The 17,792-nt window shown below is 43.4% G+C and overlaps 1 protein-coding gene across 5 annotated transcripts in view; it reads right to left on the minus strand.

The window, feature by feature from the left end:
* The window catches only part of dnajc13 (DnaJ heat shock protein family (Hsp40) member C13), a 96,790-nt gene that overhangs the window by 75,023 nt on the left and 3,975 nt on the right, over positions 1 to 17,792 (minus strand). For all 5 annotated transcript variants that reach the window (XM_079601256.1, XM_079601254.1, XM_079601253.1 and 2 more), the window contains exons 2-5: positions 7,196 to 7,276; positions 1,691 to 1,766; positions 966 to 1,115; positions 425 to 466 (exon numbers count right to left, since the gene is read on the minus strand). In XM_079601256.1, coding sequence (XP_079457382.1) covers positions 425 to 466; positions 966 to 1,115; positions 1,691 to 1,766; positions 7,196 to 7,263 — 336 coding nt within the window. In that variant the 5' untranslated portion in view covers positions 7,264 to 7,276. The remainder of the gene's footprint in view (positions 1 to 424; positions 467 to 965; positions 1,116 to 1,690; positions 1,767 to 7,195; positions 7,277 to 17,792) is intronic.

Raw genomic sequence — 17,792 nt, forward strand, 5'->3', positions numbered from 1 at the left:
TGTACACATTATACAATACTTATTTGGTAAAGTTTTAGCATTTCTTGCTTGAATTTTGAGCATTTTTAGGTTTTTCTATGTGAACTGAAGCAGGTGCAGGGAGAAATGGTAAATGGACTGCATTTATATAGCGCTTTCATAGACCCATGGCCACCAAAGCGCTTTACAATTTGCCTCTCATTCACCCATTCACTCATACATTCATACACCGACGGCGGTGTCAGCCGTGCAAGGCGCCACTCAGCTCGCCGGGAGCAGCTGGGGTTAGGTGTCTTGCTCAAGGACACCTCGACACTTGGTCCAGTGGAACCGGGGATCGAACCACCAACCTTTCAGTTTGTAGACAACCTACATGAACCACTGAGCCACTGCCGCCCCTCCCCGAGAAGCTTTTGCCGACCGCATCCGAAGGGATTATACTCACTCTCCCGGTGATCTTTCCCTCGGAGAAGTCCGTTCTGAATCTCTGAGGAGCAGACGGAGACAACATCAGCATTACAGGAGAGGAGGAGGAAGAGGAGTGATGAAGAGGAGTGATGAAGAGAGATGAAGAGGAGGGATGAGGAGGAGAGATGAGGAGTGATGAGGAGGAGTGATGAAGAGGAGTGATGAAGAGAGATGAAGAGGAGGGATGAGGAGGAGTGATGAAGAGGAGTGATGAAGAGGAGAGGGACAGGGACAGTGTCAGAGGAGTGATGAATATGATGAAGAGGAGTGATGAAGATGATGAAGAGGAGTGAAGAGGAGGAGTGATGAAGAGGAGTGATGAAGAGGAGTGATGAAGAGGAGGAGTGATGAAGATGATGATGAAGAGGAGTGATGAAGAGGAGTGATGAAGAAGAGGAGTGATGAAGAAGAGGAGTGATGAAGAAGAGGAGTGATGAAGAGGAGTGATGAAGAGGAGTGATGAAGAGGAGTGATGAAGAGGAGTGATGAAGAGGAGTGATGAAGAGGAGTGGTCTCACCAGGGCTTCGGTCAGGAGCTCGGTCCGGTGTTCCGTGGAGAACTTCAGCGTCTCCGACTTCTTCCCGCTGCCCTTCCGGAAGGTGAGATTAAACTCTGACCCCTGACCCTTACCAGCCGGAGCGAGGCCACAGATGTCCCCGTACGGCCACTGCACGCACACACACACACACACACACACACACACACACACACACAACAGAGATCACACACACACACACGCGCACGCGCACGCACACACACACACACACACACACACACACACACACACACACACAACAGAGATCACACACACACACACGCGCACGCCCACACACACACACACACACACACACACAAAACAGAGATCACACACACACACACACACACACACACACACACACACACACAACAGAGATCACACACACACGCACGCGCACACCCACACACACACACACACACACACACACACACACACACACACACACAACAGAGGTTTTGATGAATATAATACAGCAACATATAGCCTAATAATATTAATGAAGATAATAATAAAGAATTATCATTATTATCACGAATACTATGAAAACAACAAAAAATATTTTATTTATGTTACTGATGACAATAATAATAAAAACGAGAAAACAATATTAACATAAATCAATAATAATATTATTATTAACAGTACATTATTATTATTTTGTAATAACTATTGTTATTATGATGTGGAGCTGTAATCATCAGTACCTGGTTCGTGACCTCTAAGGTGGTGGGATTGTATGTGGTGATGCCATGAGTCCCGACAGAGAACACACGCTTGTACCTGGAGAAACACACACACACGCACACACACACACACACACACGCACACACACACATTACAGGCTTTTCTGCATCAAACTTCATAGAGAAACAACTGTTTATAATAATGATAATAGTGTCATCTGTCTAATCCAGCAGCTCCTGTGTGTGTGTGTGTGTGTGTGTGTGTGTGTGTGTGTGTGTGTGTGTGTAAACCTAAATGTAAACCGGCGTTGTTGAAGGAGAGATGCTGAGAGTCCTGCAGAATCAAGGTTGTGTTGTTGTGAAATACAGCAGAAACTACAATATACTGCAATACACACTCGCCTGATCCACACACACTTTAGAACACACACACACTAATCATCGGTTCTTAATCATCAGATGTTGATGTGAACCGGCATTAAGACCAGTTTATCAGACCGGGTTATCAGACCGGGTTATCAGACCGGGTTATCAGACCGGGTTATCAGAACGGGTTATCAGACCGGGTTATCAGACCGGGTTATCAGACCGGGTTATCAGACCGGGTTATCAGACCAGATCATCAGACCAGTTTATCAGACCAGGTTTTCAGACCAGGTTATCAGACTAGGTTATCAGAACAGTTTATCAGACTAGGTTATCAGACCAGGTTATCAGACCAGATCATCATACCAGTTTATCAGACCAGTTTATCAGACCAGGTTTTCAGACGAGGTTATTAGACTAGGTTATCAGACCAGTTTATCTTCCTAGGTTATCAGACCAGTTTATCAGACTAGGATATCAGACCAGTTTATCAGACCAGGTTATCAGACCAGTTTATCAGACTAGGTTATCTGACCAGTTTATCAGACTAGGTTATCAGACTAGGTTATCAGACCAGTTTATCAGACCAGGTTATCAGATCAGGTTATAAGACTAGGTTATCAGACCAGTTTATCAGACCAGGTTTTCAGACGAGGTTATCAGACTAGGTTATCAGACCAGTTTTTCAGACTAGGTTATCAGACCAGTTTATCTTCCTAGGTTATCAGACCAGTTTATCAGACTAGGTTATCAGACCAGTTTATCAGACCAGGTTATCAGACCAGTTTATCAGACCAGTTTATCAGACTAGGTTATCTGACCAGTTTATCAGACTAGGTTATCAGACTAGGTTATCAGACTAGGTTATCAGACCAGTTTATCAGACTAGGTTATCAGACCAGTTTATCAGACCAGGTTATCAGACCAGGTTATCAGACTAGGTTATCAGACCAGGTTATCAGACTAGGTTATCAGACCAGGTTATCAGACCAGGTTATCAGACCAGGTTATCAGACCAGATCATCATACCAGTTTATCAGACCAGGTTATCAGATCAGGTTATAAGACTAGGTTATCAGACCAGGTTATCAGATCAGGTTATAAGACTAGGCTATCAGACCAGTTTATCAGACCAGGTTATCAGACCAGGTTATCAGACCAGGTTATCAGACTAGGTTATCAGACCAGTTTATCAGACCAGATCATCATACCAGTTTATCAGACCAGGTTTTCAGATGAGGTTATCAGACTAGGTTATCAGACTAGGTTATTAGACCAGTTTATCAGACTAGGTTATCAGACCAGTTTATCAGATCAGGTTATCAGATCAGGTTATAAGACTAGGTTATCAGACCAGTTTATCAGACCAGTTTATCAGACCAGGTTATCAGATCAGGTTATAAGACTAGGTTATCAGACCAGTTTATCAGACCAGGTTATCAGACCAGGTTATCAGACTAGGTTATCAGACCAGGTTATCAGACCAGTTTATCAGACCAGGTTATCAGACCAGGTTATCAGACCAGATCATCATACCAGTTTATCAGACCAGGTTTTCAGATGAGGTTATCAGACTAGGTTATCAGACTAGGTTATTAGACCAGTTTATCAGACTAGGTTATCAGACCAGGTTATCAGACTAGGTTATCAGACCAGTTTATCTTCCTAGGTTATCAGACCAGTTTATCAGACCAGGTTATCAGACCAGTTTATCAGACTAGGTTATCAGACCAGTTTATCAGACTAGGTTATCAGACCAGTTTATCAGACCAGGTTATCAGATCAGGTTATAAGACTAGGTTATCAGACCAGTTTATCAGACCAGGTTATCAGATCAGGTTATAAGACTAGGTTATCAGACAGTCTTTGAGTGTTAACTCTTGTCAGTGTGCAGTATATAGATGTTATTCTGCTGTATATAGATGATATTATTCAGTTTATAGATGATATTATTCAGTATATAGATTATATTCTGCGGTATATAGATGATATTATTCAGTATATAGATATTATTCTGCTGTATATAGATGATATTATTCAGTATATAGATGATATTCTGCTGTTCTCAACACAAGGCCAGTTCCTTCGGTCTCTGTGAGCTTGCAGAAGAAAACAGGTTCGTCACAAGACTGGTTAATTATTCATTGTGTGGCTTTTAACATCTTCCCCTGAACGAGAACATCACACACACTCACACACTCCATCACATGACTGGACCCAACAAATGCTCCTGTCATCGGATTAAATATCTCTTTCTTCATGTCCACCTGCTGTATCTGCTAAAGCTCAGGCGGGTCATAAATCACGGAAATAACTTCATCTTGATGAATCTTCACTGACTTCACTCCTATTGGCTGTCGCTCCCGAAATTCACTCTTTATTTGCATAAATTTCCACATATCTCAGCTTTCGGCCTACAGTCACTTGAAATCGCCAGCTCTCCATTGAAATTAATCGATTACTGTCCCTGCATGTCATTTACATATATATATATAATATACACACTGTATATTTAAAAAATAATGTCTTTTTTTGGTAATGGTATGACTGAACACCAATTGCTGAATTAAACATGCAATATAATAAGGTCATGTGACAATGTAGTTTCAAACCTTCAGTTTGAAATGTTTTTGCATTATAAACATTGTTTCACACACTGTTAATAATAGTATCCTGCACTACGATAGCTTTCCATACAAGAGGTTTACACAAACTTACAAAGACACTGAAATCAGGAACTGAAAGAACGTCTTGGCCACAGTGTGTAACCAGTAAAGTCTGAGTAAGAGAAACGCCTGAAGTGTGAAACTGAGCAGCGCTGAGATTTCAGAAGCTCAATCCTCAGATAACAGCAGATCTGAGATCATCTGAAGAACAGCTGGAAGATTATATAATCCTGAAGAACAATGTATTGCACAGGTGTGCCTTAGGCTGGCCACAATAAAAGGCCACTCTAAAATCTGCAGTTTTACTGTATTGGGGGGTCCGAAAACCAGTCAGTATCTGCTGTGACCACCATTGCCTCACGCAGTGCAACATCTCCTCCGCACAGAGCTGATCAGGTGTTGAGCGTGGCCTGTGGGCGCTGGTTCACTGCTCAGGTGTTGAGTGTGGCCTGTGGGCGCTGGTCCACTGCTCAGGTGTTGAGCGTGGCCTGTGGGCGCTGGTCCACTGCTCAGGTGTTGAGCGTGGCCTGTGGGCGCTGGTCCACTGATCAGGTGTTGAGCGTGGCCTGTGGGCGCTGGTCCACTGATCAGGTGTTGAGTGTGGCCTGTGGGCGCTGGTCCACTGATCAGGTGTTGAGTGTGGCCTGTGGGCGCTGGTCCACTGATCAGGTGTTGAGCGTGGCCTGTGGGCGCTGGTCCACTGATCAGGTGTTGAGCGTGGCCTGTGGGCGCTGGTCCACTGATCAGGTGTTGAGTGTGGCCTGTGGGCGCTGGTCCACTGCTCAGGTGTTGAGTGTGGCCTGTGGGCGCTGGTCCACAGCTCAGGTGTTGAGCGTGGCCTGTGGGCGCTGGTCCACTGCTCAGGTGTTGAGCGTGGCCTGTGGGCGCTGGTCCACTGCTCAGGTGTTGAGTGTGGCCTGTGGGCGCTGGTCCACTGCTCAGGTGTTGAGCGTGGCCTGTGGGCGCTGGTCCACTGCTCAGGTGTTGAGCGTGGCCTGTGGGCGCTGGTCCACTGCTCAGGTGTTGAGTGTGGCCTGTGGGCGCTGGTCCACTGCTCAGGTGTTGAGCGTGGCCTGTGGGCGCTGGTCCACTGCTCAGGTGTTGAGCGTGGCCTGTGGGCGCTGGTCCACTGCTCAGGTGTTGAGCGTGGCCTGTGGGCGCTGGTCCACTGCTCAGGTGTTGAGTGTGGCCTGTGGGCGCTGGTCCACTGCTCAGGTGTTGAGTGTGGCCTGTGGGCGCTGGTCCACTGCTCAGGTGTTGAGCGTGGCCTGTGGGCGCTGGTCCACTGCTCAGGTGTTGAGTGTGGCCTGTGGGCGCTGGTCCACTGCTCAGGTGTTGAGCGTGGCCTGTGGGCGCTGGTCCACTGCTCAGGTGTTGAGTGTGGCCTGTGGGCGCTGGTCCACCGCTCAGGTGTTGAGTGTGGCCTGTGGGCGCTGGTCCACTGCTCAGGTGTTGAGTGTGGCCTGTGGGCGCTGGTCCACTGCTCTTCAGTGGCTGTGCAGAGCTGCTGGATATCGGCAGGACCTGGAACACGCTGTCGTACTGTATATATTTTTTGTGTACATTTGGTCATTTAGCGCAGATGAAACCCAAAGTGTAATTTGCTTGTCTCGTTCTGTTTTGTAGCGCGCGCCGCCTTGCGAACAGCATCTCTTGCGCAGACTTTTGTGCTTTTAATAGCTCTTTTTATTATTAAACGCATCCCGCTATTTAGCAAAAGTAGCTAAACTGCATTTTACAACAATCACCGATCAAGCAGACTGTAGTTAAGTTTGAGTTGTAGGCAGACATGACAGCGCACCGCTGCGAAGGGAAGAAGCTGTGCTAGACAGAATGCAGCTATAGTCTTTAATGGTTTTACCTCACTCAATATATTATTTTTATAATCTTTGGAAGCCGAAATCTAAAATAAAATCGGACTAATATCACTGGGACTTTTATTGTGGACAGCCTAAGGCACACCTGTGCAATAATCCTGCCGTGTAATCAGCATCTTGAGTATCTCGGCAGAGGAGAAGTGCTCACTAACACAGATTTAGACAGATTTGTGAACAATATTTGAGAGAAATAGGCCTTTTGTAGAAGAAGTCTTATATCTTTGAGTTCAGCTCATGAAAAACGGGGGCAAAAACAAAAGTGTTGCGTTTATAATTTTGTTCAGTGTATATACCGGTATATATATATATATAAAATAAAGTTTGGGATTTCATACATTAATTTCTTATTCAAACTAAATCCCGTCGTCCAGCATCATCTCTCTTCCTCTGTCCTCCTCATCCCCATAGACGTGTTTTATGTGGACAGATCACACAGAACATGTAGGATGTTGGAAAATAACAATGTCTTTTCTGTTAACCAAATGCTGTTTAATCTCCGCTATTGCTTCAATGCAAATGAACCAGCGCTGTTATTTGTTGTGTAGTGACGTGTGTTCAAGTGAGCCAGATATGAGCAGATTCTACTGTGAAGGAAACGCAGAGCAGAAAGCACTTACTTGCCCCTCCAGGAGTGTTTGGTTGTGTAGAAACAGGCCAGGTCCCTGTTGTCTTTGAGGACATTCATCTTCAGACAGCGCCTGTGAAAAGAGAAGAAGAGATTCACGTCTGCAACTCACATTTACTTCCTGATCAAAGATGCCCAAGGCCAGGTTTATGATCACGTATATAAGCGGTCACAGGAAATCTGGGAAGACATTTAGCAGTTTCTTGTAGTGTGACAAGTGGATGTCAGTGAAACTGTGGAGCATCACTCAAAGCACTCAAAACCAGTTCTGAAGCGAGTCATTTTAAAAGTGAAATATAGTTCAGCCAAATCCTTCAGCTCTGGCATCATCTTCTCACACACCGATGCTTACAGGCTCCACACACTCAACACTTTTATCAGCATACAGAAGATGCAAATCTCTCCAACACTATACAGACTCGTATATACGACTGACTGACTGACGTCCACAGACTCCACTGACTGAGAAAACTGATCTGTTTTTGTAATTAGACTCAAAAATTATATAAAAACTTGGATTTAGATTTATCGGCCAATATATCGGTTATCGGCTATCAAAATCTCGGTATGGGTGCATCCCAACACTGAAGCGTTGAACCATGATAAAGAAAGCATTTATCACTGGAGCAGTGACTGTTTCAGGAGCCCATGATGATCCTGGAAACATCCAACGTTTCCCACAATATCCAGCAGCACACTGCACACGGGACACACAGATCCACACACTAATGTTCTGAGACTGAAGCCATGGAAAAACACTGAGGCATTATGGGTAATTCTGTGAAAACAGAGTTTTGATTATGGAAATCACTTTGTGCCATTCCGTAAAAGTAGGTTATGAGTTTCACTCGGGAATTAAATATAGCCTCAAGCAAACAACATTTATATTGTATTCGGAGAAAAAATCCCATGTAAACATGAGATGGGAGGAAAGGGAAGTGAGGGTCATATTCACTGAGGACAGTGGGAAGAGGAGAGGTGTTGATCTGTGCACCGTGCTGATCATGAATGTCTCTGTCAGCAACAGAACACCAGACTCCTTCCTTCCTTCCTCAGTCCAACACTGAACGCTAGCTCAGAAACTCCTGACTCTCAGTATATCAGCTAACGCTAATCATTCTTCAGTTCACCACCACTCCAAACACTGCGGCTTTACACCCAAACTACTAACCCAGGGTCAGATCTAAGCTCGGGTTAATCTTATCCTGGGTTATCTTGTTTCATTGTCTTCATTCTGTTATTCTTGACTTATTATTGGGTGGTCAGATTTTGAGATTTTACATTGAACACTTGTAAACTTTAAGCTAAGGTTGTAATTTATATATTTGGTACATAAACTCAATTGGAAAAGTAACGCCATTTAAATGCACTCTTGTAAAAAAAAAAAAGAAAAACACATTCCAGTGAGTGAACGTATTCTGATCTAGAGATATGAATGCTACAGTAACATCTTTCCAAAATGACTAAAGTATAATGTCTAAATCAATTAACAAGAGAAATGGCTTATAAAAATGTATAAAAAAGCTTTTTCATGGCCAGTCTCCTCGATTGATTGAGAAAGTAAATTGTAATGAATTAAAGGAAGCGCTGGAGGAAGATGCGGTAATCTCAGTCTACGCAACAGCACAACTAAACTAAAGCATGCCAACTAAAGCGAGAGTAATTAATGATAAACCCAGCGATTAAAACACCGCCGGCCATCAGTGGCAGAAATAGCAGTATCAGTAATCTGTAATCCGGCTGGTGCTCTGGGAGGCTAATGGAGAGCAGCACTCGATGCGAAGCCTTAATAGCTTAAGTGTTAAAAACCCAGCGCCAGTTCCAGGATGAGGTCACATGATCAATCTCAGCATGGATCAATACAAGCGGTTCAAAACTGCACAGAAACACAATCTTTAAGTGCCGTCCTTCATTCTGCACTGAAGCGCCACAGAACACACAGCGAGAGTGAGTGTGTCTCTTCTGTGTTTGTGCTGTACGGTGGAGGATTCTGCAAAACTGCTGAAACTCATCCTTCCTTTTCCACAGAATATAAAGCAGTTTTGAAGGGTTTTATGAATGCAAAGCTCATACGTAATGCTTACACTGAAAGCAATAAAGGCTGTGATGAATCTGCAGCTCCTGAATCTACAGGCTTTAATAAAACATGATGACAGTCATGATTGTGTTGCATGACATTTACACAAACATTGCATAACTGCTCACGACGAGCGCGAGGGCTTATTGCCTGTCAGTTATTGCACAATCATAGACACTCACACACACACTTCTAAGTTTATAAACAGCTGTAGTACTTTTGCACAATTTCAGTTACACACAACATGATCAAGTGTTAAGTAATGCAACTATTTACACTTTCATTTTTTGCTTTCACTTCTACAATAATCTGTCTTTTAAAAGAGACCAACCTTAGGTCTGCATTCACTTAAGAGTAGACAGCGTTGAACGGGTTAAGAGTAGACAGTGTTGAACGGGTTAAGAGTAGACAGCGTTGAACGGGTTAAGAGTAGACAGTGTTGAACGGGTTAAGAGTAGACAGCGTTGAACGGGTTAAGAGTAGACTGTAGCGAACGGGTTAAGAGTAGACAGTGTTGAACGGGTTAAGGGTAGACAGTAGTGAACGGGTTAAGAGTAGACAGTGTTGAACGGGTTAAGAGTAGACAGCGTTGAACGGGTTAAGAGTAGACTGTAGCGAACGGGTTAAGAGTAGACAGTAGCGAACGGGTTAAGAGTAGACTGTAGCGAACGGGTTAAGAGTAGACTGTAGCGAACGGGTTAAGAGTAGACTGTAGCGAACGGGTTAAGAGTAGACAGTAGCGAACGGGTTAAGAGTAGACAGCGTTGAACGGGTTAAGAGTAGACTGTAGCGAACGGGTTAAGAGTAGACAGTAGCGAACGGGTTAAGAGTAGACAGCGTTGAACGGGTTAAGAGTAGACTGTAGCGAACGGGTTAAGAGTAGACTGTAGCGAACGGGTTAAGAGTAGACAGTAGGGCTGGGCGATAAAACGATAACGATAATTATCGCGATATAATTTTTCTCGATAAAACGATATCAAGAGTTCGATAAATGTTCGATAATGTTTTTGCGCCAAAAGCGGAACGAATCTAATTTGAACCGCGCGCGCCACACGGACCGTTTATCCGCTCGGCTCAAAGTCCAAACGGCAGCGCGAGCGCGACCTCAGCTCACTCGAGCAGACGCGTTTACTCTGATCAGTCTCGGTCACTAGATCCAGTGATAGCGCTTGAATTCAGCGAGGAACACAAATGTCTCAGTGATTTAAACCAGTTTAAAGGCAGATGAGACCGCGCTGACGAACATGAGAAGCACTGTGCGCAACGATACAGTCAGAAGCTTTTCCGTCTACACATTCCCATCATTTACCACGGATTTAACGTTACTGTAACGCTAGCCTAGTAATATTATCTGCACCATGAAATGTGTTATATATATATATTGAATTGTATAATATTATTAATGTAGACAATGTATTAAAGGACTAATGGAATATAATTACAGTTTTTAAATATAGCTGCAAGCAGCGATTACGGGCCCAAGCTGGTGGCACCGCCACCCTGGTGCCTTTAGTTACACTAAAGGCACCGGGCTGGCGCTGCCACCGGCTTGGGCCCTCCATCGCTGCTTGCAGCTATATTTATTTATATATATATATATATATATATATATATATATATATATAAAAGCCGCCACCCCGGTGCCTTTCGGGTTCCTGTGCACGACGGGCAATAACGTAACCCCGCTTTGACTGTCGAGAAGAAGTCTGCTTTAGAGCTTGTATCAGTGTGAGTCTTTCTGCTCCCCACACAGACACACACAGGGGGGGCTGTCTATGTGTGTGTGTGTGTGCCCTCCCTCCCCTCCCCACACAGACACACACACACACACACACACACACACACACACACGCACACACACACACACACACAGAGAGAATGGCAGGGGGAACTCTGTCAGAGAGAGACAAAACCACATTCAAACCAAAATATCTGACTTCCTGTTGGTCGGAGCTAATGAATGTAAATGAGAAAGTTGTCCGGATCGATAAGCACAATATACAGACCGAGTTTTGTGACTGTAGGTAAAAATAACCCCCCCACTTTAGTCAAAAGTATCTTGAAAGTAACACACTTCCTGCTGCCAGTTGGTGGCGCTATAACTTTGACTCACAATAGTCACATCCATGTGATCGCCCTCTTACAACAAACACACTGCTGAAGTTTCATCAAGATCAATAAATGTATGAAGACGTTATAACACATTGTGTTTTTCTTTTCTCGCCATAACTTCGTTTCCTCGCAACGACCAAACCGTTCGAGATGTCAAAAATCCGTCCGCAATTTAGCGTCCTCAATGTCTTTACTTCATGTTGACCGAGTTTGGTGGCGATAGGATAATTTTTCTTGGAGGAGTATATAAAATTCCAGGGGGATTCGTTTTTAAACAACCCATAATAGCCGACTTCCTGTTGGACTGGCGTAAAACTTAGAGCACGAAAGTTGTTCGGCCCGATTAAATCTATATGTGTACCAAGTTTCATATTATTACATGCAAACGTGTTTGATATATGGACCAAGTTTTCGGACCACGTTCAAGGGGGCGCTGTTGAGCTCCCCTGCCACGCCCGGGTACCAGCTTCAGGCCGGCCCTGATGGCCGCAGGTTCTGACCTGTGTGCAAAGTTTCAAGAGTTTTCGAGCACGTTAAGAGCCCCAAAAGTGCCCGAGAAGTCCCACACAGCAGAGAAAGGGTTAAAATAAAGCCCCCCTCCTCTCTCACACACACAGACACTGAGAGAGACTGGCAAAATTCCCATCAAATCACATTCAAACCAAAATATCTGACTTCCTGTTGGTCGGAGCTAATGACTGTAAATTAGAAAGTTGTCCGGCTCGTGGAGATAAATATAGATACCGATTTTTGTTACTGTAGGTAAAACTAATACCCCATTTTTGACTAAAGGTGGCGCTACTGAGCCCCTTACCACGCCCGTTTCTGAAAGTTTGCACAAGTGTACTAGGCAATAAATGTAAAGTGTCTGTCGAGTTTCATGCAATTTCAAGTATGCTAAGAGTCTCAAAAACTTTAAAAAAGAATATTAAAGTTTGATGCGTTGCCATGGCAACAGTATTTAAGATATCAATAATCCTTTCACAGGTCTACATCTGCCGTGTGTTTACATTATACAGATGAAGTTTGAAGCAAATCGGGTAAAAATAAGAGGGTGATTTCAAAGCATTTTGAAAGTGACACACTTCCTGCTGCCAGTTGGTGGCGCTATAACTTTGACTCACAATAGTCACATCCATGTGATCGGCCTCTTACAGCGAACACACTGCTGAAGTTTCATCAAGATCAGTTAATGTATGAGGATGTTATAACACACTTCCTGTTTCCAATATTCGCCATAAATTTGTTTCCTCGCCACGGCCAAACCGTTCGAGATATCAAAAATCCCCTCGCAATTTATCATCCTCCATGTCTTGACTTCATGCACACCGAGTTTCGTGGTCATCCGATGAATTCTCTAGGACAAGTGTTTCAAATGCCAGAACATGCGTTTCCATACAACCCATAATAACCGACTTCCTGTTGGACTGGCGTAAAACTTAGAGCACGAAAGTTGTTCGGCCCGATGAGATCTATATGTGTACCGAGTTTCATATTATTACATGCAAGCGTGTTTGATATATGGACATGTTTTTGAATCCCATTCCAGGGGGCGCTGTCGAGCCCCCCTGCCACGCCCGGGTCCCAGCTTCAGTCGGGCCCTAATGGCCGCGGGTTCTGACATTTGTGCAAAGTTTCAAGAGTTTTTGAGCACGTTAAGGCCCCCAAAAGTGCCCAAAAGGTAGTAAAATAATAATAATAATAATAATAATAAATAATAATCCCAAGAAAAACAATAGGGCCTTCGCCTTTTCAAGGCTTGGGCCCTAATAAATAATAAATAATAAAGAAGAATAATCCGAAGGAAAACAATAGGGCCTTCGCCTTTTCAAGGCTTGGGCCCTAATAATAATAATAAAGAAGAAGAATAATAAATAAATATAGCTGCAAGCAGCGATTACGGGCCCAAGCCGGTGGCACCGCCACCCTGGTGCCTTTAGTTACACTAAAGGCACCGGGCTGGCGCTGCCCCCGGCTTGGGCCCTCCATCGCTGCTTGCAGCTATATTTATTTATATATATATATATATATATATATATATATATATATATATATATATATTTATTTATTTATATATATATATAAGCCGCCACCCCGTTGCCTTTCGGGTTCCTGTGCACGACGGGCAATAACGTAACCCGCTTTGACTGTCGAGAGGGCAATATAGCCCTATGTATCACTCGATTTTATTTAACCAAATGTTTTTTTAACAAAATATGTTATTTATCTGATTCATCCAACCCTATACTGCACTCTTTTACTAATACTATATTATATTTCATCGTTTTCATGTCTTGCCCTCAAACATATCTGTTTAATCTGCTTATTTTTAAGTTACACATAATACATTGATTGAAAAAGAAACTCAAACTTTTTGTTTATGGTAATATTATTTGATACAGAAAGAAATAAGTGAGACTGTGGGAGTGAGGGGAGGGTAATGACAGCCAAAGGGAGACAGAGACAGATAAGTTTTGAAACTAAAAAAATGACATCATAACTTTGATAATGTTTAAATATACATAAAAATGCAGCATATCATTCATTGAAATTAGTGTACTTTAAAACACTCGTTTAAAATAAAAAACACATTTATACATAGTATAAAACACTAGATGGCACAATTGTTCATAGTCTTTCTGCTCCCCTCCCCACACACACACAGGGGGGGCTGTCTATGTGTGTGTGTGCCCTCCCTCCCCTCCCCACACAGACACAGACACAGACACAGACACAGACACAGACACACACACACACACACACACACACACACACACACACACACACACACACACACACACACACACACACACACACACACACACACACACACAGAATGGCTGGGGGAACTCTGTCAGAGAGAGGCAGAGAGAGACAAAACCACATTCAAACCAAAATATCTGACTCCCTGTTGGTCGGAGCTAATGACTGTAAATCAGAAAGTTGTCCGGCTCGATGTGCACAATATACATACCAAGTTTTGTGACTGTAGGTAAAACTAACCCCCCCACTTTTGTCAAAAGTAACACACTTCCTGCTGCCAGTTGGTGGCGCTATAACTTTGACTCACATTAGTTACATCCATGTGATCGCTCTCTTACAACAAACACGCTACTGAAGTTTCATCAAGATCAATTAATGTATGAAGACGTTATAACACATCGTGTTTCTCTTTTCTCGCCATAATTTCGTTTCCTCGCCACGGCCAAACTGTTCGAGATATCAAAAATCCGTCAGCAATTTAGTATGCTCAATGTCTTGACGTCATGCTGACCGAGTTTGGTTGCGATTGGATGAATTTTCTAGAAAGAGTGTTTCAAATTCCAGGGGCATGCGTTTTCATACCACCCACAATAGCCGACTTCCTGTTGGGCTGGCGTAAAACTTAGAGCACGAAAGTTGTTCGGCCCGATGAGATCTAAATGTGTACCGAGTTTCATATTATTACATGCAAGCGTGTTTGATATACGGACAAGTGTTTGAATCCCATTCCAGGGCGCTGTCGAGCCCCCCTGCCACACCCGGGTACCAGCTTCAGCCGCGGGTTCTGACCTGTGTGCAAAATTTCAAGAGTTTTCGAGCACGTTAAGGGCCCCAAAAGTGCCCGAGATTTTGCACACAGCAGAGAAAGGGTTAAACTAAACTAGCCCCCCTCCTCACACACACACACATACACAGATCCCCCCCTCCCCTCCCCACCCCACACAGACAGACACACACACACAGAATGCCAGAGAGACAGAGAGAGACACAATTCACATTCAAACCACAATATCTGACTTTCTGTTGGTCGGAGCTAATGACTGTAAATTAGAAAGTTGTTCGGCTTGATAAGATCAAAACACACGCTGAGTTTTGTAACTGTAGGTAAAACTATAACTAAGTTATAACACACTTTATGCATCCTTTTTTAATCATAAATTCGTTTCCTCGCCACGGCCAAACCGTTCGAGATATCAAAAATCCGTCCGCAATTTAGCATCCTCCATGTCTTGACTTCATGCACACCGAGTTTCGTGGTCATCCGATGAATTCTCTGGGAGAAGTGTTTCAAATGCCAGAACATGCGTTTCCATACAGCCCATAATAGCCGACTTCCTGTTGGACTGGCGTAAAACTTAGAGCACGAAAGTTGTTCGGCCCGATGAGATCTATATGTGTACCGAGTTTCATATTATTACATGCAAGCGTGTTTGATATATGGACATGTTTTTGAATCCCATTCCAGGGGGCGCTGCCGAGCCCCCCTGCCACGCCCGGGTCCCAGCTTCAGTCCGGCTCTAATGGCCGCGGGTTCTGACATTTGTGCAAAGTTTCAAGAGTTTTTGAGCACGTTAAGGCCCCCAAAAGTGCCCAAAAGGTAGTAAAATAATAATAATAATAATAATAAAGAAGAAGAATAATAAATAATAATCCTAAGAAAAACAATAGGGCCTTCGCCTTTTCAAGGCTTGGGCCCTAATAATGTATTTAGGCTAAGTTACTGGTTTTCATAAATACCATAGAAACGTCACAATATGTGACGTTTCTCACATAGAAACCATAAAGTTACAATAGAAACCATAAAGTTACATTTTATCTGTAGTTATTGTTATATAAATGCATGATGCTGGATGACCAATGGTTAATTTTAATAAAACTAAAGAATATTACATTTTACCAAATAAAAATAATGTTGTTACTTTTTTTAAAACAGATTTTACTGTTTTTGTTAATGAACATAAATTGTATAAAGTAAATCTGCATCCTAACTCAAGCTAATACTACTGAAATAAAGATATTTATTTTGTTAAGGAAAAATGTCAAATATTTGAATGTTCTACCTTGGATTTGTGAAATGTTCACCTGTTTGGCAAGTGTTTGTCATGATATGTTCTGACAATAAAGAGTAGTTTAAAAACACAACGCTCTGGTTTCTACAGCTTTCACTTAGGAGTACAAATCTGTCTTTAAACTTGAAATAAATAAAGATTTGACATTTATCGATAATTATCGATATCGACTGATATAAAAAAAAAATAGTGATATTTTTTTTTGGCCATATCGCCCAGCCCTAGTAGACAGTAGTGAACGGGTTAAGAGTAGACAGTGTTGAACGGGTTAAGAGTAGACAGTGTTGAACGGGTTAAGAGTAGACAGCGTTGAACGGGTTAAGAGTAGACAGTAGCGAACGGGTTAAGAGTAGACAGTAGCGAACGGGTTAAGAGTAGACAGTAGCGAACGGGTTAAGAGTAGACAGTAGCGAACGGGTTAAGAGTAGACAGTAGCGAACGGGTTAAGAGTAGACTGTAGCGAACGGGTTAAGAGTAGACTGTAGCGAACGGGTTAAGAGTAGACAGCGTTGAACGGGTTAAGAGTAGACAGTAGTGAACGGGTTAAGAGTAGACAGCGTTGAACGGGTTAAGAGTAGACAGCGTTGAACGGGTTAAGAGTAGACAGCGTTGAACGGGTTAAGAGTAGACAGTAGCGAACGGGTTAAGAGTAGACAGTAGCGAACGGGTTAAGAGTAGACAGTAGCGAACGGGTTAAGAGTAGACAGCGTTGAACGGGTTAAGAGTAGACAGCGTTGAACGGGTTAAGAGTAGACAGCGTTGAACGGGTTAAGAGTAGACAGCGTTGAACGGGTTAAGAGTAGACAGTAGTGAACGGGTTAAGAGTAGACAGCGTTGAACGGGTTAAGAGTAGACAGTAGTGAACGGGTTAAGAGTAGACAGTAGCGAATGGGTTAAGAGTAGACAGTAGTGAACGGGTTAAGAGTAGACAGCGTTGAACGGGTTAAGAGTAGACAGTAGTGAACGGGTTAAGAGTAGACAGCGTTGAACGGGTTAAGAGTAGACAGTAGCGAACGGGTTAAGAGTAGACAGTAGCGAATGGGTTAAGAGTAGACAGCGTTGAACGGGTTCAGAGTAGACAGTAGTGAACGGGTTAAGAGTAGACAGCGTTGAACGGGTTAAGAGTAGACAGCGTTGAACGGGTTAAGAGTAGACAGCGTTGAACGGGTTAAGAGTAGACAGCGTTGAACGGGTTAAGAGTAGACAGTAGCGAACGGGTTAAGAGTAGACAGTAGCGAATGGGTTAAGAGTAGACAGTAGCGAACGGGTTAAGAGTAGACAGTAGCGAACGGGTTAAGAGTAGACAGCGTTGAACGGGTTAAGAGTAGACAGTAGTGAACGGGTTAAGAGTAGACAGTAGCGAACGGGTTAAGAGTAGACAGTAGCGAACGGGTTAAGAGTAGACAGCGTTGAACGGGTTAGGAGTAGACAGTAGCGAATGGGTTAAGAGTAGACAGTAGTGAACGGGTTAAGAGTAGACAGCGTTGAACGGGTTAAGAGTAGACAGTAGTGAACGGGTTAAGAGTAGACAGTAGCGAATGGGTTAAGAGTAGACAGTAGTGAACGGG

The sequence above is a fragment of the Phoxinus phoxinus genome (assembly GCF_949152265.1).
Source record: "Phoxinus phoxinus genome assembly, chromosome: 24".
NCBI lineage: Eukaryota > Metazoa > Chordata > Actinopteri > Cypriniformes > Leuciscidae > Phoxinus > Phoxinus phoxinus.